The sequence below is a fragment of the Sceloporus undulatus genome, chromosome 2 (assembly GCF_019175285.1).
Source record: "Sceloporus undulatus isolate JIND9_A2432 ecotype Alabama chromosome 2, SceUnd_v1.1, whole genome shotgun sequence".
NCBI classification, from domain to species: Eukaryota; Metazoa; Chordata; class Lepidosauria; order Squamata; family Phrynosomatidae; genus Sceloporus; species Sceloporus undulatus.
The window spans coordinates 145,999,599-146,019,541 of NC_056523.1; the positions used below are offsets into that span (position 1 = coordinate 145,999,599).

General features: G+C 45.2%; 1 protein-coding gene across 4 annotated transcripts; it reads left to right on the top strand.

The window, feature by feature from the left end:
- The first annotated feature begins 8,492 nt into the window (after nucleotides 1-8,492).
- On the top strand, nucleotides 8,493-19,909 carry CBX2 (chromobox 2). 4 transcript variants are annotated; one of them, XM_042452823.1, is made up of 7 exons: nucleotides 9,016-9,028; nucleotides 9,125-9,168; nucleotides 10,261-10,326; nucleotides 13,662-13,747; nucleotides 14,238-14,370; nucleotides 16,457-16,526; nucleotides 17,702-19,909. In XM_042452823.1, the coding sequence occupies exons 6-7, from the start codon at nucleotides 16,473-16,475 to the stop codon at nucleotides 19,070-19,072; spliced, it is 1,425 nt and encodes a 474-aa protein (XP_042308757.1). In that variant the 5' UTR covers nucleotides 9,016-9,028; nucleotides 9,125-9,168; nucleotides 10,261-10,326; nucleotides 13,662-13,747; nucleotides 14,238-14,370; nucleotides 16,457-16,472; the 3' UTR covers nucleotides 19,073-19,909. The 4 variants fall into 4 exon arrangements, with proteins under 4 accessions (XP_042308755.1, XP_042308756.1, XP_042308757.1 ...); XM_042452822.1 differs by lacking the exon at nucleotides 13,662-13,747 and having other exon boundaries at nucleotides 9,001-9,028; XM_042452825.1 differs by lacking the exon at nucleotides 14,238-14,370.
- The last annotated feature ends 34 nt before the right edge of the window (nucleotides 19,910-19,943 follow it).

The window sequence follows — 19,943 nt, forward strand, 5'->3', positions numbered from 1 at the left end:
TTGGTCCAGATTCTCATATTCTGACTGGCCCAAAAAAAGCTTTAAGACCTGGGACTGTTCTATAATGCCTTCAAGAATAGAGCAGTGCTCTCTCCTTACAGAATACTGAGCAGCGTGGAGTATGGAACACTCACTGGCATTTATACTTATTGCAATCCACTATCCAGAAAAAACTTTATCGTCCATAAAGACTTGAGAACTAGGTATTTAATTTTAAGGTTCACCTTCTCTGACATGACCCTGCCCACATATAAAGGTCTACCTCAGCAGTCTTTTTCCATGTTCCACTGTGATCAAAGGTGAAGGGGATGTGTCCAATAAAGGTAGAATGAGGCAGTTGCATCAGGAGGCAAATGCTAGGGATTGGGAAGCTGCAGCAAACTGTGTCCGCTATGTTGCTTTACTTCTTCCCTGTAAGCCAGCCTGCCACCCTCGGGTATAGCTGAATATGCTGGTCCCCCCACCACTAGCCTGGCACCATCTGATATATATTTTTCAGCAAGCGAATATATATTTTTTAATTCCCAGGCCTTTTACAACAGAGATGAGATTTGTATGTCCCTCCAGATGTTTTTGAACTGCAACTTTCAGCAGTTCTAACCAGCACAGCCAATGGTGAGGAATGCTGGGATTTTAAGTACTTGCGGAAACTATTGGACTGTTTTAACAAGATAATCTCATACAGTTGCAGTTTTATACAAGACAATTCCCATCCCTGTTTCTGATTCACTGATTTTAATACCAGTTCTTCCTGATCCCACTGTCTGGTGTGTCTTTATCCCACTCCTCCTTACTATGTGTGTGTGCGCGCATATTCGGCCTTATCATTATGATAACACATCCTGATAATTCTCTGAATAATTCCCTAATAATCACTCTTAAAAGTAAGGTGATAAGTCATTAAATAAATACATAAAACAAGCAAATAAATAAATGTATAGTCAGTTACCAGGCTGCTAAAGGGCACAAATAGTGTTTGGCAAGAGTTCTGATATGAAGTATTCCATATTCCAACCTGTTGATTTCTGACAAACTCGTTAATTTCATAGGGTTTTCCTAGGTAAAGACTACTCCGAGGTGGTTTTGCCAGTTTCTTCCTAGGAAATATAGCCTACAGCAGCTAGTACTTGTTGGTGTTCTCTCATCCCAGTACTAACCAGGGCAGACCCTATTTTGCTTCCTAGATCAGACAGGATCTGGTGCTTGCAGGGTATTTAGGCCCCAACTAAAATGGTTTTAATTAAAATTAGTACAAAATAGTGGAAACTATTTGACTGTTTTAACAAGAGTTATGTATAAGACCACAACAAGATATATCTTATCAGGACAAGTGAGCATGCTCCTCATTATGGGACGTCCTCTCAGACAAGCAGATATGTATGTTTGCCTGCCTGGGAGGAAGTCTCATAATAATCAGAGGGACTAGCATCAGAATAGACTTCTGGTTAAGACTGTTCTTTAGAAACACAATGTTTAGTGAGTAGCCAAGGAACACTACATAAGCCATGTCAGTTTGAATAATGTATTAATTTCCAGAAGAACAAGGTGACTATCACACACATGCCCCTTTTCCAGTTACCTATCATTTTGATTTTACTCAACTGAAACCTCTCAATAGAATGAGGGATGTGATTAGTGGACCATGTATTCATGCTGTGGTATTTTGTTGAGTTAAGTCACACGCTTTCCTAGTTTACCTTCTGACTTTGTCTGAGCAACTAGTTTACCTTCCGACTAAAGGTCTTCCAGAGTTAGGGAAGAGTTAAGAGAGATCAACTGAACTTCCCAGCCCAACAAGAGGAATGTGTCTTTGCTCAGCAACAAGAGCTTTGAGGATTTCCTTTCCATTTCTTTAAAAAAAAAAAATCCTGACTCATCTGGCAGCACAGGATTTTATACTCTCACTCAGGTATGCTAGAAATCCTTGGAATGTGTTGTGTTGTGTGCCATAGAAGCAACATAATATGCATTATATTTTTAAATAACTAGGCTCCAAATATACATTACTGGAGGTGGAGTGATGATGCTTCTTAACAGAAGCATGTCATCCTGTCCCTTTGCTATCTGAGACAAGCATTTCCCTTCTCCATCTACTTAGCAGAATCCATATCCCTTTTCATCCTGTTCCCTCCTGGGGGCCCAGCAAATGAGATGGGGCAGCTGCTGTAGATTGGTTTTCTCCCTTCAAAGGCCAGGGGGAATACTTTTATGCATAGCCTCTCACAAAGCTTTGGAGGCTGTTGGAAGCTCATCTTAGGGGCTACAAGTCAATGGATAGATCACTTCTTGCTTGTTCTCTTGCCAAGCTTGCGACAAGTGAGCATGCTCCTCATTAGCTCAATTTGGCAAACAGGAAGACTCCTTCCTTCCATATCAATCTGCCCAAGAATGAAAATCTGCATCGAAAAGCCTGCATCAAAACAACCCCATCTTCAGAGGTGCTGCAGGAGGACCTTTTGGTCATGGCACCCATTTATGGAACAACTTCTCCAAGGAGACTCAGCTAGGATGCACTGTTAGGGTTCAGGCACCAAGCTAAGATTTTGTTTGTTGTGAACACCTAGGCTTTTTTTTCTTGGTCAGTGAATAGTTTGATTTTTACAGCTTTCATTTTTCAAAAAGTTTTTGAAGATTCTTACTCTGTTATTTTTGTAAATTTATTGTTTAAAATATTTGATTACAATGCAGTTTTAGGAAAAGAGTTGCCACATGTCCTATTATGGAGAACAGTCTTCCATTTGAAGGGCAATTGCAAGACCTCTCCTGCTCTTCATCTCTATGGCCCTTATCAGATGAGTCTTGAACTGGGGGACTTCAGCACTGGCGGTTCGAATTACGTTATTTCGCTCATACGATCATACCTGGGAGCCCCTACGAATTGGCAGGATTCAAATTGGCCAATACGCATTCGCGCGAAGTGTATCAGTGCAGAATGTATAGTCACACCGGCGCTCACATGAGGATTGGGCGATTCGTATCGGCCGCCTCGCACATGCTCAGTGGTGCCCGCATGGGTTGCGCCTTAAACGCTTCCGGGGTGAAAGGGAGGTCCCGTCATGACCGCCGGTAAACAGCTGGAGAGCCAGCTCATGCACATTACAATCGCGATACATGTGCCCGTTACTGTGCCTCTCTACTTCCTGCTTGTTTTAATGTTCCATGACCTTCCCTTGCAACAAATTAGCAATGCCCGGTTCTACGTGTGGTGTGTGGTGTGTGTGTGTGTGTGGTGTGTGTGAGTATGGCGGGATAAAAGAGAGGCAGCTTCCTCACAGGCGGCCCAAACCGCGCTTTTTTTCTTTTGCCGCATGGAGGTGCGCAGCTGCGCAGCTACAGCGCTAAGCAGTGGCGGCTCCCTTCTGCCCAGGGCTTGGGAGCCAGCCTGGGCTGCATCCCAGGCAGGGAACAGGTGCGGGGCCGCTAGAATCGCAGCGATCGCCGCCGTTCCAACGGCCTCCTCTTCCTCCTCCCGGCTTGAGAGGCAGCCTAGGCTGGCTCCCAAGCCGGGAGGAGGAGGAGGAGGAGGCTGCTGGAACCGCGTTCCAGCGGCCCCCGCGCCTCTTCCTGCTTGGGATGCAGCCTAGGCTGGCTTCCAAGCCGGAGGAGGAGGAGGAGGCTGCTGGAACCGCGATTCCAGCGGCCCCCCGCGCCTCTTCCTGCTTGGATGCAGCCTAGGCTGGCTCCAAGCCCTGGGCAGAAGGGAGCCGCCGCTGCTTAGCGCGTTGTAGCTGCGCAGCTGCGCACCTCTCATGCGGCACAAGAAAAAAAAAAGCCGCGGTTTGGGCCGCCCCCCCCCCCCCGCTCCCTTGGAACTGGCAAGAGGAAAGACCCACCGGAAGTAAAAATTGGAATTGGGGGTCTTGCGATGGAATTCAGGACTGGGTAGTCACACCCGACCCATTCGCAGCGATCGAACAGAGCCCCAATCCAGGATATCGCCATCCCCTTTCAGCGCACTGGCCAACACGCTCCAAAAAGAGGATCCTACGCATTCAGTTCGGCATCTCGCGCATTCACGTCGTTCGGATTGGGGCATTCGAATGATGGTAGATCGTATTGAGCGAAATAATGTTTCGAACCGCCCAGTGCTGAAGTCCCCCAGTTCAAGACTCATCTGATAAGGGCCTATGTCTTCTTGTTAATCTTTCAACACAACAGGGACTGGATAGATCTACAAACAGAGAATGTCTTCATACAGGGAGCTGCTCCTGGCTCTGACAGTTCTTCAGATGAATCAATGGGATTTAACATAGATGTTGACTTACTATTTAATAGTTGATAAATGGGCTTATTCTAGTTGGAACTAGCAACTGGATTTAGGCTGTGATGAGTTTACAGGTCTCACCCTGTATGACCAGCACCACTCCTATGTAAGAAAATTACCACCTGCCCCACTAGCATTCTCCATTGAGGGATCTGCATTAGGATTTCAGACTAATATCAGCAGTTACCGCCCCCCCCCCCCCCTTTACAATGCCCCCCCCCCATGAACAACATGAGCTGCATAGCGGAGCAATCCTTTTGAGGGGATGGGGGATCAAGGATATTGTGCAGACCCCCTCAAGGCTGGAGGTTCCTTCTGGACTAGAGAGAGGAAATCTGGGTCAGTCATCACATTTGACCCTCACTTAGCCTTCTGAGCTCCCATCACCAGATTATCAGAGCCACCAGGTGTTGACTTGGGTCATTCCATACTGATTGCCCTGCTCACATAAATCTAGTAAGAAGTCCATAATGAGACCCACCTTTAGCTTGTCACTCTTCGCTCAAGTCTTCCCCTCCTCACAGTTGGAAAGAGAACACAATACCTTCCTAAAAGCCATAACTTCCCCCATTCTTTCTTCTCACTGACGTGCTACATTTGTCCTGTATATTTTATATTTTAAAACACAGATAATGGAGAACTAATATGAAAAAGATGGTTCTTTCTTTGCTTTAGGAAACATCCAAAAACTTTCATGTGAGCCTGCAACATGATAACCATGTTTAGTTATTTGAAGGGATGTCATATTGAGGATGGATCCAGCTTGTTTTCTGCTGCCCCAGGGACTGAGATATGAAGCAATGGATTCAAGGTACAGGAAAAGAGATTCCACTTAACATTAGGAAGAACTTTCTCATGGTAAGAGCTGTTTGACAGAGGAGCATGCTGCCTTGGAGAGTAGGGGGGTCTCGTTCTTTGGAGGTTTTTAAACACAAGTTGGATGGCCATCTGTCAGGGGTGCTTTGATCGTGATTTCCTGCATGGCAGAATGGGGTTGGACTGGATGACCCTTGAGGACTCTTCCAACTCTATGATTCAATTATTCTAAGAGCTGCATATTGTTAGACCAGGGTGGTGGGAATGTAGTGGAAATAACCGTACAAATTGTTGCTAATTTTGTTTGCCAGAGGCCTACATGATATACATATTTCATTTGAAGTTTTAATAAAGTTTGTTTCATATTGTATTTATTTGGTAAACTTTGACAGGCTAACCAAATTAATTAGAATTGTAGCCTATTTAGCATGGTATATTCTTTGCATGTAATAATAATTTTGTCATGTGGTGTTTGGGTTTAATTATATATATATTTTCTTTGTGAAATCATTGCATTATTCCTAAATGTAATATTATTTTTGCACTCTTTGACAGTTCTCCCATGGCATGTTTCGTCTTTAAGAATTGCTGCTTGAAATTGTAATTTTTTAAAAAATCACCTCCATGCAGCTGGTCCTTTCTCTTCCCACTGGGCTTAGAATTAGAGGACGTGGGGTGGAAATTAGTTGAGGAACATAACAAAAGCCATGTTGGTTCAGACCAACAGCCTGCCTTATGGTTGTTTTTGTGTGCCTTCAAATCATTTCCAACATATGGCGACTCTATTATAGTGGGGTTTTTTGGTAGGATTTGTTCAGAGGAGGGTTTGCCCTTGTCTTCCTTTGAGGCTGAGAGAATGTGGCTTGCCCAAGGTCACCCAGTGGGTTTCCATGAACCCTTATCTTCAGAGACATTGTTCAACGCTCAAACCACTATGCCATGCTGGCTCTCTAACTGGCCCAGTTTAAAGGTAAAACTTAATAAAACAATTAATAATAAAAATAAATGTTCAAAAGGGCCACAATTAAGGTAGCAAGACCACATGCATTTATCTGGAAGTTAGCCCTAGTCATTATTGTAGGTCGGACATATCTCTGGGGTCCAAAACACATTGCAGAAATAATCCAGTTTGAGACCACTTTAACTGCCCTAGCTCAGTGCTATGGAATCCTGGGAATGATAGTTTGTTGTGGTACCAGAGCTCTCTGACAGAGAAGGCTAAATGTCTCGCCAAAACTACAGTTCCCAGAATTCCCTAGCATTGAACCAGGGCTGTTAAAGCGGTTTCAAACTGGATTATTTCTGCAGTGTGTTTTGGACCTCAGACTAAAACCTAATTTGCAGCTGATTGTAATTTACAAACGTCTTGTAAATCTACCTCCTCCCCTTCTGCTAGAGAAAATGTGTAATGGCTCTAGCAATAGCAGCTTCCTTTATATAGCACTTCATACCACCAAAGCAGTCTCTAAGCAGTTTACCACTGTGGCTAATCTTTTAACCTAACCTCTTCTTTACCAGGGACCCCCTTTAAATACCTTTTATTGCTGTGGACTCCCAGGACATTACTAGCTTTAAAACCATAATAAGAACCACTGTTTTAACTCAAGAGACTTTATCAAATTATGGTGTTGTTTGAACATCCATTCTGTTCTGGGGAATAGGAATGTTTGGGAATAAATCACTATATGTTTATTTTTTTAAAAAAAGAAAGGATGCACAAAGCCTGAATTGTCTATCCAAAGAAAGCACCGAACAGTTGCCCTTAGAAAATGTCCCTTTACTGTTAAAGTGGTGGAACTAATGGACAGCTGATGGGAGAAGGGAAGCTATGAAACTACACAAAGGGCAACTACTCCTCAAAGACTGGACGGTCATGTCCTCTGCATTTATAGACCACTTGTTAGAAGGTCTGAAAAGCTTTGTGAGAGAGGGAGAAGTACTCTTACCTCTGGGGAGGCAGGTGAGTAAGAGAGAGGTCCTAAGTGCCCTAAGATCATCTGGAAAGCTTAACTGAGGCTGCATCCACACTGGAGAAATAACCCCTGCTCTGGGCCCACAACAAATTCCAACTCCCAGAATTCCATAGCCTTGAGCCAGGGCAGTTAAAGCGGTGGCAAACTGGGTTATTTCTCCAGTGTGGATACAGCCTGAATGAGGTCTGATCCAGAGTATTTTTCTGGGCATGGCTCACAGCACTAGGCTACTTCAGATACCAATGGGTTACTGGTCTGTGTGTGCGTGTGTTTTAGACATTTTCTTGTTGTTGTTGTGTGGCTTCAAGATGTTTCTGACTTCTGGTGCCCCTAAGGCGAACCTCTCATGGGGTTTTCTTGGCAAGGTTTGTTCAGAGGAGGTTTGCCTTTGCCTTCCCCTGAGGAGGCTGAGAGAGTGTGACTTGCCTGAGGTCTCCCAGTGGGTTTCCATGGCTGAGCTGGAACAGAACCCTGGGAAACCACTGCATCACGCTGACTCTAAAGCAGCCATTCCCAAACTTTGGTCTTCCAAATGTTTTTGATTTCTCCTCCCAGAATTCCTAATGTAGAGAGATCTTGTGGCACCTTTGAGACTCGTGAAAGAAAGAGGTTGGCAGCAGGAGCTTTCCTAGGCTTCAGTCTACTTCCTCACATGTGTATAATATGCATATATGTATCTGAGGTGCATCTGAGGAAGGAGGCCGAAGTCTAGGAAAGCTCCTGCTGCCAACCTCTTTCTTTCAGCGAGTCTCAAAGGTGCCACACGATCTCTCTACGTACTGGCTCTACAGACAAACATGGCTATGTATTTGTATTCTATCACTATTAAAAATATAACTAAGCTATCCATAGAATTAAAACCTTTTAATTTAATTAAAAATTGTTAGCCAAGCTGGCTGGGGATTCTGGGAGTTGGAGTCCAAAGTAGCTGGAGAGCCAAAGTTTGGGAACCACCACTGCAAAACAGTCTAGAGCCTTTTTCGTCATTCAGGGAGGTTGTTGCTGGTGTTCAGCGAATGTGCAAAGACTTTCAATGCCGACCTTACTCAGAAGAGCAGAGTCCTGGGTAGTGGGGGGATGCCCTCCCTGGTCCAGAACCCAGCTCCGCTCCCCTCAAGACCCACTCGAAGCAGGAAGGGAGTGAGCAAGGCTGCATCCACGCTGCAGAAATAATCCGCTTTGACAGCCACGCCTTAATGCTGTGGGATTCATTTGGGGGACCGCAGTTTGTGGTAACCTCCTCGAAAGGAAAGGAAAGAAGGAGGAGGAGAAGTGGAGGAGGAGGAGGAGGAGGAGGAGGGGAGCAAATCAAAGCCAAGATAAAAATAACATTTCGTATTTATAAAGGTTAAATATTAAAAAATGTTTAAGTATCAAATATCTTGGTAATAAACTATAAAACGGCGGAGGAGGAGGAGGAGGAGGAGGAGGAGAAGGACACTGGGGAGCCCAGAAGGCGGGGGGACTGGTCCCTGGCAAAGGAGGCTTGCAGGGCGGCCACACTCCGCCAGAGAAGCCGAGGAGGAGGCCAGGCGGGAGACAATAGCAGCAGCAGCAGCAGGCAGCCTGGGGAAGCCGTGGAGGACTGGCTCCGCCTTCCCGCCTCCTGATTGGCTGGCGGGGAATTTGGGGGAGGAGGAGGAGGAGTCCGGCTGCGAGAGCGCGCGCCAGGCATTGTGTGCGCCGCCGGAGGGTCGCGACTGAGCCAGAAGAGAAGAGCCCCGGGAAAAGGAGGAGCAGCAGACAGGAGGGCGCGCGCGCCCAGGCTCTCCTTCCTTCCTCTCTCTGTAGCCCTCTCCTCATCCCCAGTGAAGGAGGAGAGGACGGAGGGGCGAGACCCCCTGCTCTTGCCTTGCGGAGGCACAACGCTGGAGGAGGAGGAGGAGGAAGAGGAGGCTCAGCAATGGAGGAGCTGAGCAGTGTGGGAGAGCAGGTCTTCGCCGCCGAGTGCATCCTCAGCAAGCGGCTCCGCAAGGTGGGCGGCAGCAGCAGAGCCAAGGGGGGCGGGGGGGCAGGGGGCCCTCGCCTCTCCCCTCGCTAACCAGCCCCTCTCTCTTTCTTTCCTCCGCAGGGCAAGCTGGAGTATCTGGTGAAGTGGAGGGGCTGGTCTTCCAAGTGAGTCCGGTCAATGAGGGCTGAGGGGCTCCCTGGGCGGGGCGTGGGCGCTGGACCCCTCGCAGGCCCTGGGGCTGGGGGCTGCCTCCTTCCCCCTTGAGGCCACCTCGGAGGCGCTGGCAAGTTCCTTGGCGGCTGGCTTGTTTTGTTTTTTAAAAACGTGAGATTTCCCATCCAGGAAGGAAGGAGGGAGGGAGGGAGGGGGGCTGGGGGCAGCGTTTCCTCCCTCGGAGTTTCTTTTGTTTACCAAAACTCGTGCCTCTCTCTCTCTCCCCCTCCCTCCTCATAGGAACTCCCTCTTTTCCTCCTCCTCCCCCCCCCCCATGGCTTGCTTGGGCCTCGGCTTCTCTGTCCCCCCTTTCCCTTCCCCCCCTCCATGCCTTGCTTGCTTGGGCCTTGGCTCCTTTCTCCTTCTCCTGCCCCGTTTGGCACTTCGGGGGGGGGGTCACCAGAGGGCCTCCTTCCCTCGTTGTCTCTGGATGCCCTTCTGAAACCTGAGCTCCCAATGGATGCATGTTGCTTGCAGGGGAAAGAGGGAGGGCTGTCAGCCCAAAGGGAGGGCCCCTCCTCTGCTCCCCCCCACCAGCTGCTCCTGCAAAGCAGACTTTCTTTCCCTGGCCCTCTCCTTCCCTCGCTTGCCTTCTCATCTTACTCCCTTGGTTAGCCCCATGCGCTCCTCACACATGTGTTCTCAAGTTATCCATTAGCCATCTGAGGACACCCCCCCCCCCCCAAAAAAAAAAAGCCAGCGCTCCTTTTTCTCCTCTCCTCCCATGGCTTTTTCCATTAAGCGAATTGCATCTCCGCTGGCCAAGGCCCTTTTATGACCCCCGGTTCTAAGATTCCACTTTACTAATCAGCCTTTTGAATTCCCTCTGAGGAAGAAGGCGACTCTCACTTTGAATATGCCAGCATTGCTGTCCTGGACCTCTCCAACAGCCATCTGTGGTGAAACGGTGTTTCTTTCCACTGACATGTTGCATCTCTGTGAACATGAACATGCTTTGTCTCAGAGTAGAGTATAGGGGACATTTAACAGCTTGCTTTAAGGGACTAGGCTGTGCTTGCAATATACCTGTTACTCTTTTCTAGGCACAACAGCTGGGAACCAGAAGAGAACATTCTTGATCCCAGGCTTCTCCTGGCCTTCCAGAAGAAGTGAGTAGGCTGCCAACATTGCTTACTGGGGAAGGGGAGGAGGGCTCCATGGGGAAACCTTGGCTGGATTATGGATGCAGAATTATGTATTAATTCTTGCCCCAGAATTATACTCTTTAGCCAGACTTATAAGACTGGTTGGTTTAGTAGATGCAGATGTAAAACTGGGTGTGGGGTGTTCTTAAAAATGCTTAATTTTCTGCCTTCCTCTTCCTCACCCTGCATTGCATGTATTAACTACAGTGTATGCCACTCTTCATGTTGCATTAACAGCATTCACATGTAAGCAGCAAGGGAACAGAGTCAGGAGTAAAATCTGTTAAACAAGTAGGTTATGAATGAGTATGCTGCTGCTAATGGGACCTACTGCCTTGTGGAATCAGTGTTCTGAAAAGTGAAATGGATGTACTGGCTATTTCTTCCCAAATGCCTCAGAGTTGCTTCTTGTGGCTGTTTATTTTGTAAGAGTGGGAACAATAACTCTTATAGGTCAATCATATTTGTCAGCGAAAGTAATTTTTCTTAGGAGAGTACTCTGTCTGAGGACCTAAAATGATGAGATTTCTGGCAAAACACTATATACACTTTCTATTGATTTTAAGAAAATACTGAAAACAATTTGTGTTGATTATTTTAAAAAATAGTTCCTTTCTGAGTGGTTCAAAGTATCTCTCAGGCAGACAAATCTATGGTTTTGATGCTTATGCTCTGCTTTGGCTTTTCAATCATACTAAGTACATGGAACAGTGGTGCTGAAGGAAGGCCAAAGGTTTGCCAAATCCAACATCCTGTTTTCCATAGTGGTTAGCCAGTTGCCTGTGTGCAGATCACAAGCAATAGCTGTAGCCAGAGCTGAGAGCCTAAAACCAGAGAACAAACTCTAAAGTAGATCCAAACATTGACAATTTGTCCTTATCAGCAGTAATGAGCAATTGTCAGAGTTTATTGAATGGAACCATCAGGGTCTCCTGTGTGGTGTTAAAGGTGCGGGAGTGAGCTATGTCTTACTGTTTGGCTCCGTGGCTCCCATGTGCTTCAGTGGTTCCTTTGTGGCTATAAATGTATGGACTTGGGTTACATCTTTGGTGCTGGGCAGTGGTAAACTGGAGTCTGAATTGTCTTTAATGATAAGGTCAGGAAGTTCCCTCTCTTATCTGTCCTTATGCAAGCAGCTGCTGGCAACTTTGCCCATCTAATCACCTAAATGGCCATAACTGGTCATGAAAGCTTGCAGAGATGTTAACTGTCAAATTCTATGAATTCAGGATACTCTTTAATAACAACAAAAAACAAGCACTGCATTAGGAAGTATTAGGAAAGTAGTTGAAAGCTAAAGGAAGGCTGGCATAAGAGGGATGTCCCCAATGGAACTGGCAAAAAATAGACAGGTCTCTTTTAAGATCTGATATGTTTGGTGTCTTGCTGTCCTGTGCCAAACATGTAAACAAATTGAGGTGTTTCCTGCATAGCTGTTTTCACAAGCATGGTACCCAAGATGGAAGGGGAAAGTATGTTCCCCTGGATGTCACCATTTTTGCAGTTACAGTAGTTGGACACTGCTGCTTTGTGGCTACTTCTTAACACCTGTAGCATCACTGGGTTTGTGCACATTATTTAAGAAAGACCTCAAAGTGACTGTGTGCTCTTTGATGTGGGAATGCCAACTTTATAGTAGGAGTGGGGAAGGTGTCATGAGGCCTCGTGTTATTGAAGCCCACTAGAATTCCCCAAATGGCTTAAAACCACTGCAAAACACAGCAGTTTAACCCATGGAGCCCTGGTGGCGCAGTGGTTAAATGCCTGTACTGCAGCCATTCACTCAAAACCACAAGGTTGCGAGTTCAAGACCAGCAAAAGGGCCCAAGCTCGACTCAGGCTTGCATCCTTCCGAGGTCGCTAAAATGAGTACCCAGACTGTTGGGGGCAAATTAGCTTACTTGCTGTTCACCGCTATGATCTTTGGAATAGCGGTATATAAATAAAACAAATTATTATTATTATTATTATTATTATTATTAATTATAAAGCCCACCCCATACCTTAAGCATGTGGTGGGGACCAAACCAATCCACTCCAATGCCAGTCCAAATAGGAGCAGAAGAGATCTGCTCTTATTTGGGCCAGTAAAAAGCCGTCATGCCCTGGAGTGGCTTGAAGCCAGCCCCATGTAAACATTCATTGCAGCTTCTGGGCATCTTGGGGGCTTGCAGCATCTAAACGCCACACCGTTTTAGGCTGATCTGTTCTGGCCCTGTGTTTCCTTTCCATAGCATTGAATTGCCATTACAAGACCAATTGTAGATCTTCACAAAACTATATAGTTTCTCACCATGTGATGATGTCTCATAGTGTTCGCAATGTATATGTAGCATTCAAAATATTTGATAAGTTCAGAATATGTAATACTAGCCAAAGTATTCAGATATTGAATTTGTCTTCAGAGACAGTAGGGACATGTTTTCATTAATTTTCTCAGATTGATACTTGATGGTAAAAGCCTGCTCATTTCTGGATGTCCGGCTATGGTGGGAAGGAAGACTTTTAAATTAATCTCATTTTCTCCACCCCAGACAGTTACAGTTTTTAGTGGGAGGATGTAGTGGTCATAATCACTTCAAAGATACATTATTGAACACCCTTGATTGAGGAATGGATAGTCCAGCAGAATACAGCAGTGCATTGTCACTCATGGTGCAATCGAGTTCTGGATTTATGCTGCAGGGGGATTTCAAGATTTGGTGGAAACCCTGCCTATACCTATGGATCAAGAGAAATGCTTCTTGAAGAACTCCCAACATGCCTGTGGAACACTCTACCAATGAAAATCCACTTGCAGAAATGCTGAAAAGAATGAGGTTGTAGGTGATGTGGAGGGGGAACACATTGATGTTGGATTCTATACAGTTCAAGGCTGCAAACCCATCGGTGGCACAACTTTACTGCAGCCCTGGACCTGGTGCAGAAAATTGTCATCCTATTGAATTAAGTAGGAAAAAGGGGAGATTTTTTTAAAAGCAGCTGTCCTGTGTTTATTATTGCCTTGCCTGCATCAAAACAGCAGAGCTTAGGATACAGTTACCATTCTGTTGCAGAATACTACCATCAGTTTATAATATATGTGCATGAAAACAATAACTCATATAAGTTGTATTGCGGTGGACTAGATTTCCCTGGCTTTGAACTGTGTGTGCTTAGAGCTCACAAATGGAGCACTAAGATGAAGGTTCAAAAATGGAAAAACAAGAGTCCTTTCAGAGAAAAAGCTTTGCACAGACCAACCTGTCTTCACAAAGTGTGTGTGAATGTGAGCACATTTCTAATGCGTTTCTGCCTAGTACTTTAACAGGTGCTGTGGGACTCCTGACACCAATTATGAATCACTGGCTCTAGTTAACTCCCACAGCGTGCTAGGACAGGATAGGTAAGTGAGGGGTTGCTGAGGGATTGATAAACACACGCTGTAATGAATGAATGCTACAGTTGATTCCTGTGTCTCATTCACTGTGCCATATGTAAAAGCTGTGCATTTTGTCTGAATTGCATTGCTTTCAAATTTCCCCACCTCCACTGGCAGAGGAGGCTTTTGTTCCCAAACAAAAGCAAGTCTTCTATTGGCACAGGCCATGTTCTCTAGCAGCTGTGATGTCTGACCAAACAGTCAGTCAGCATCCCCTGCACCGTAAGTGGCAGGGGGCAGATCAACAACCACTATGAGCACAGTGTACCTCTACAGGCCCCAAGGGAGAAGAATATTCATGTTGTCAACTATAATTTCCCCCCTTCTGCTGGGGGGCTGGAATGCAAACACTAGTGCCTGAATATCACTATATCACTGTTGTACAAACACTCACAGTGCATCCGGCCACTCCTCATTTCTTTCTCTTTGTTTTGTTTCCTCTTGCTGTCTGCAGGCTGCTCTTGCAACAGATGTCAAATCAAGTCCCATTTCATGTAGACCAGAAAGGAGGCCCAAGCCCTGACTAGTAGCAGTGACTGGGATGCTCCAGCTCTTTTTCCGTGGGGTGGTCAACTAGCTCGAGCCAGGTTCATATACCCTTGCATGCCCCATGACAAGTCATTGGTAAAGATAACAAGTCATATGTGTCATCGGGAGCACTACACCTGCTACCTTGCTGACTCTCCACCAGCTGCCTGAAGCCCAAGGTCCTGGTGTCTTGCCCTTGGCTGGATCTACTTCAGCCCATGTTGCTCAATAAAAGTGTTAGAATTTCCATGTGTACTGTTTTTTGTTGATATGGAAATGGTATATGGGGATTCCTCTTCAACATCCCATTGTGATACAGCGTCAGTCAGTCTTGGGGTGGAATGGGGTGGGAGAAGAAGTTTGCTGAGGTTAAGCGGTGATGAAACCCTCCTCTTCCTCTGCACTCTACTTACCTGCACCATAAAGGAAGCAATACTCTCAGGATGTACACATGGCATGAACACTGCTACCAGAGTGAAAGACGCAGTCAGTTGATAGTGGAAGAGAGCAAATGGGATGCTGAGGACAAAGCAATGCATTGAGAAGGAGAGGCATTGAAGCATTTTTGGAGGATGCCCAGAAGGGCTGGCTTATTAGGCAACATAGAGAATAGGCAAAAGGCCTGGTTGATCCATGCAGGGCACTAGGTTGCTTGTCTATGCAGTTGGCTCAGGCTGTAGTCTGAATTTTCCTTGTGATAAGTTTTGACATAGGTTTGAACCAGATTTACTTGTTTGATTTATGTCTAGAATGTAAAGCATAAACTGGCCTATCCAGCCAGAACTCATTGCAGTGCTCCTGGAATGAGCACTGCTCCCTCCAATCCAATCCATGGAAGGGAGGCAAATACCACCTTGATGTTTCAGTTGAGTAATGTAATTTTACCCTCTGCCTTGAATTCTAGAGTGTTGTAAAATATTTGGTGTATAAGAAATAACAAGGTTTTTATCATTTGCCTCTGTAGTTGCATGGTCAGTCACTTGACTGAATAGAGAAAATGACTAGATTCTTAACACATGGTTTAAGCTGTTTATGAACTTTGGAAGAGATACTTTGCATTTTTCATGTATGTTTTGTTATGACATATTTCATTACATGCATACTTTTTCAATGAGAAACTGCAGTTGTTGAAACTACATTATTGTGTGCATTGTAGAGGTGTGTGTGTCTGATTTAATATGTAACTGATATGTATTAGAAGTCATTCTATTTTGACATATACTCATTATTAGTTTTTTATATTTTCTTGAGATGTTCTATCCATCACAGGCTCTGTTCACAATTTGACTTGTATAGGCAAGAAACTGAAAGCACGTAGCCAAGCAGCAAACAAAAAGGAGACAATCAGCACGTGCTAAAAGATGGTCAACTGTTAATTGGTGTTTAAAAAGCCCAATGCGTTTTGGCCACACTAGGCCTTCCTCAGGGGTCTTCAAAAGAATTCACTGGCATTGTGAACACTCTCCGAAATACCGGACCATAGAGATACAGGCCCAAAATACAGAAACATAGAGATAAAGCCTTCCCTGAGGAAGGCCTAGAGTGACTGAAACCCATTTTTTATCACATAGAGCTTGTCTCCTCTTTGTTTGCTGCACAATTTGACTTGAACATACATGTACAAAATGTACAAATTGACAATTTAAAATGGCACTCTTTACTTGAGACTCATGTTTTTAAAAAGCCAAAATTTTGTCTTGAGACTGACTTCAAAGCTGTCATTGACCTATATAAAACAGTATAGTATGAGTAACTGTTCAAAACAGCACAAAAAAATCATCTGCTTCTCTACACAAAAAAGCAGGAAGTAGTGAGAAAATATGGCAGCATTGCACAGAGGAGTAAATAGAACTAATGTCTCTATTGAATAGCAACAGAACAAGCTGGTAGACTGGGGTAGAGGGGAAAGAGTCAAGGAATACTATAGAACCAGCCATCTGTATTTAGTGGTAATACTCATTTAAGAAATAGACAAACTCCCACATTTCTCATGCATTAAACTGGCTTGTCTTTATTTGCATATGATCACAGGCAAACTGTGAGAGACTTGTATAGAAGTGTGCCACTACGTTTATTGCAGAATTGTGCAACAATGAAAAATAAAACATATGACATATGAAATGGATGTGTTTGTTGTCTTTTCAGAGAACATGAGAAAGAGATGCAGAATCGGAAGAAAGGCAAGCGACCCAGAGGCAGACCTAGAAAAAATGTGGTAAGTAATGGTGATTTCTGGGAGACAGGAGGAAATTGCGGTATAATTTGCAGGGAGCTTGCGGTATAATTTACAGGGAGCATGTTTGCTTCTGCTTATACATGGTTCATGTGCCTCAATGAGTCAGAATCTCTTGTGTAGTCTGGTTTTAATCCCATAGTGGATGGATATGTCTGGTCACGTGAAGGTGTTTAGTCTCTGTTCAGAAACCTTTGGGAAAAGTAAATCATCAGTGTTTGCAGCATGAATCTTATTGAAAACCACCAAATGTTTAAAAGGTTCATTACATACATATCATATTCTAATCTTAAGAGCAGAAATCGGGAAAGTATGACTGCATGCAGCCTTCCAAGGCTCTTTTTATGCCTCCCTGATGCCACCACCATCCATGGGGGGAGGGGAGTTTGTGCCCCCCCCCCCGAAAGCCCCAAGAGCTGTTATTTGCCTTTTAATTAGGTTTCATGAGCATTCCTCTAAAATACACTTATTGTTTGGTAGTTTTTTTAACCCCCTTTTCCAAACCAGAACAAGACTTATGGTTATTTCTGGTTAGGTTTTGTTATTTCAATTTTTGCCAGCCCATATAACTCCCAGAGGGCTCCAGGGCAGAAAATTGACCCCTGGATCTGGTAGAGTTGTCCAGCCCTACTTTAGGTAATATGCGCCCGGTACAGATGGGCCTTCTGTGATGTCCTTGTCATATGCTAGGGTTGCCTGGGGGCAGAGCACCCAGACGCCTCACAACCCTTGCACGTGATAAGGGTGTAACAATGGTGTCGTGCTGTATATATGGGTGCTGCCATTGTTACGTAAGCACTGCGCAGTGTCTGAGTGGGGCTGCACTTACATACCGAGTGCACCAGTGGCGCACTCGGTACACTGCCAGCACAAGGTGAAAAGAGCCCGCTTTTCACGGGTTCTTTTTCCTCTGCATGGAAGCCGCACAGTTTGGCGGCTGCAGCTTCCCTGTGGAGGAAGAACAGGCACTGGCAGGCCTCCCTTTTTCAGAGGTCTGTACTGCACTGTAGTCATCCATAAAACACAAGTGTTAATTTGCGGCAGAAAAGAGACAGTGCAGAATTTAACATCACCGAAAAGTGTTTACTGGCAATACTACTAAAGAAAAAGTTAATACAGATGTTGCACCCATTCTTTGTTTGTTTGTTTGTTTAAAGGAACCAGAGATGCCTTCAAAGAGTAAATCCAGTAGCTCTTCATCTTCAACCTCCTCCTCATCTTCCTCTTCTGACGAAGATGATGAAAGTGATCTTGAGACAAAGAGAGGTCAACGGAGCAGAGAGAGTCACCCAGTGCCTCAGAAGAAGGCTCAGATTCTAGTGGCCAAACCAGAGAACAAGGACCTTGTGAGGAAGAAGCGTGGGCGGAAACCACTGCCTCCAGAGCAGAAGGTAGCCAAGAGGACTGTCAATCTAACAAAGGTACTTAAAACAAATCAAAAGGAAATTGGACGGGGAGGAGGACCGAAAACGATGAGCAAGATGACCCCGCAACACAATGCTCAGAGTTCTGGTATTGCTATGCTGAAATCCCACATGAAGGAAGCCCAAGGGGCATTTGGTGGGTTTTGTTCTGGACCATCCTCTGCTGACAATCTCTCTAATATTGTGAAGAACACCTCCCTTGGAAGCCCAAGCTGTGGCATCAGCTGGCAAAGCTCCATCGTTCATTACATGAGCAGGATGTCACAGAACCAGAGTTCAGCAGATGCCTCTGCAGTGGGGAGGTTGGCCCTCAAGTCAGCCATGTCCTGCAAGAGTAGCCTGGGACTGGATTTAAAACTGAAAAACCAGAAAGGGGCTGGGGACCTGGAGTTGACCATGCAAGGATCCAAAGTGACTAAGAGGCCCAATGGTAGCAGTGCACTGGGAGAACAGAAAACAGGGTATGGGGTCAGTGCTCAGAATTTGCACAATGGCAACAAGGTTCCTGCTGGTAGCCAGCCAGCTTCCAACCAGGAGTTCAATCTCCAAGCTTTGAATCTACAGAGTGTGAAAAATGGGCCAAACTCCACTGGTGGTAGCAGCCTTCCTCGACACAGTTGCGGGGCTGCAGCCAAAAGTGCAGGCAGCACTCTAGCGACAAGCATAGGTGTGGTCAAGGGCAGTGGGACTGGTGGCAGTGGGCCAAATACTGCCAGTGCAGGGGCACCGTTAATGGACACAGATGCTCGCAAAAGTGAGAAGGCCTCACAGAGCACAACCATTGATGAGAAAGATGTGACAACCAAAAGCAGTGGCCCTTGTGTGAAAGAGGGCTGCTCTACAGCAGAGAACCACAAGACTTCAGCCCTGTCAGAAATGAGCACCGGAGAAGAGGAAACTAGCTCTGATTCAGACAGAGATTCTGCTTCTTTCCCTGGAGCAGGCCAGAACATGACTGTCTCCATCCAAACTAGCCAAGACTGGAAGCCCACTCGCAGCCTCATCGAACATGTCTTTGTCACAGATGTGACAGCTAACCTGATCACAGTGACTGTTAAGGAATCTCCAACCAGCGTTGGCTTTTTTAATCTTAGACATTACTGAGCTCTAAGGCATGCAGGGTCTCTCTCTCTCTCTAACTCTCTCTCTCATTCTATATGATGGTTGCCTTGGATGACAGAAGGAAAAACAAAACTTAATTACTATTGTTCTTTATAAGCTAGATGCTATTAAGCAGTAACTGTATTGGGAGATTCTATAACTGCTAACCATGGTTGCTTTTGGTTTCTGTTAGTTTTTTCTGTGGAAACTCCCTGAAACTAGTTCTTCTTGGGAACCAAATCGTTATACAGCTACAAAATACACCCATACATACACATCTGTATGTAAGGATGGGCTTTCACAAGGAATGGCTTTAGCAGCCACAAATGGTGTGTTGGGTGAAAGCTGATAGCCCAGGTTTTGCAATAGCTGAATTTCTTAGCTTTATCATTTGAAAATGGTACGGAACTAGGTATCCAGGTGCCTAGTAAACTGCAGGCAGGGAGGAAAATCCCCAAAACATCCCTGTAGTACAATAACACTGTGTTTCCCAAGGTAAGTGGCTCCTTATTTTTCCACCAAACTCCAGATCTGACTCTTGTAAACTCTTGGAACAGCGAAGGTGAGTCTAATCCTCAAAACAATTCTTTACATTTAAGAGACCTAGAAAAAGGTTTGTAAAGTGAGAATTTTGTTTACTTGTTACTGAGTAGGCCTTGTTGAGGGAAACAAAAGAGGATGATACTGAAGAGGATGCTGTTTTTGGGGGGTAGGCTTAAAGGACACAAATGCTATGGGCTGCATGTGTTTTAGAAGGCTCAAGGAGAGTGTTGGCATCTTGAAGCATCAAGAACTATCTGGTAACTTACCTGTAACATACATACATATATATATATATATATATATATATATATATATATATATATATATATAT

Bases quoted from the DNA above. Each gene is read 5' to 3' on its own strand.
- CBX2 (XM_042452821.1), top strand. From the start codon at position 8,957: ATGGAGGAGCTGAGCAGTGTGGGAGAGCAGGTCTTCGCCGCCGAGTGC. The intron at 9,169-10,260 runs GTGAGTCCGGTC...ACTCTTTTCTAG, and splicing joins TGGAGGGGCTGGTCTTCCAA to GCACAACAGCTGGGAACCAG. The intron at 16,527-17,701 runs GTAAGTAATGGT...GTTTGTTTAAAG, and splicing joins GCAGACCTAGAAAAAATGTG to GAACCAGAGATGCCTTCAAA.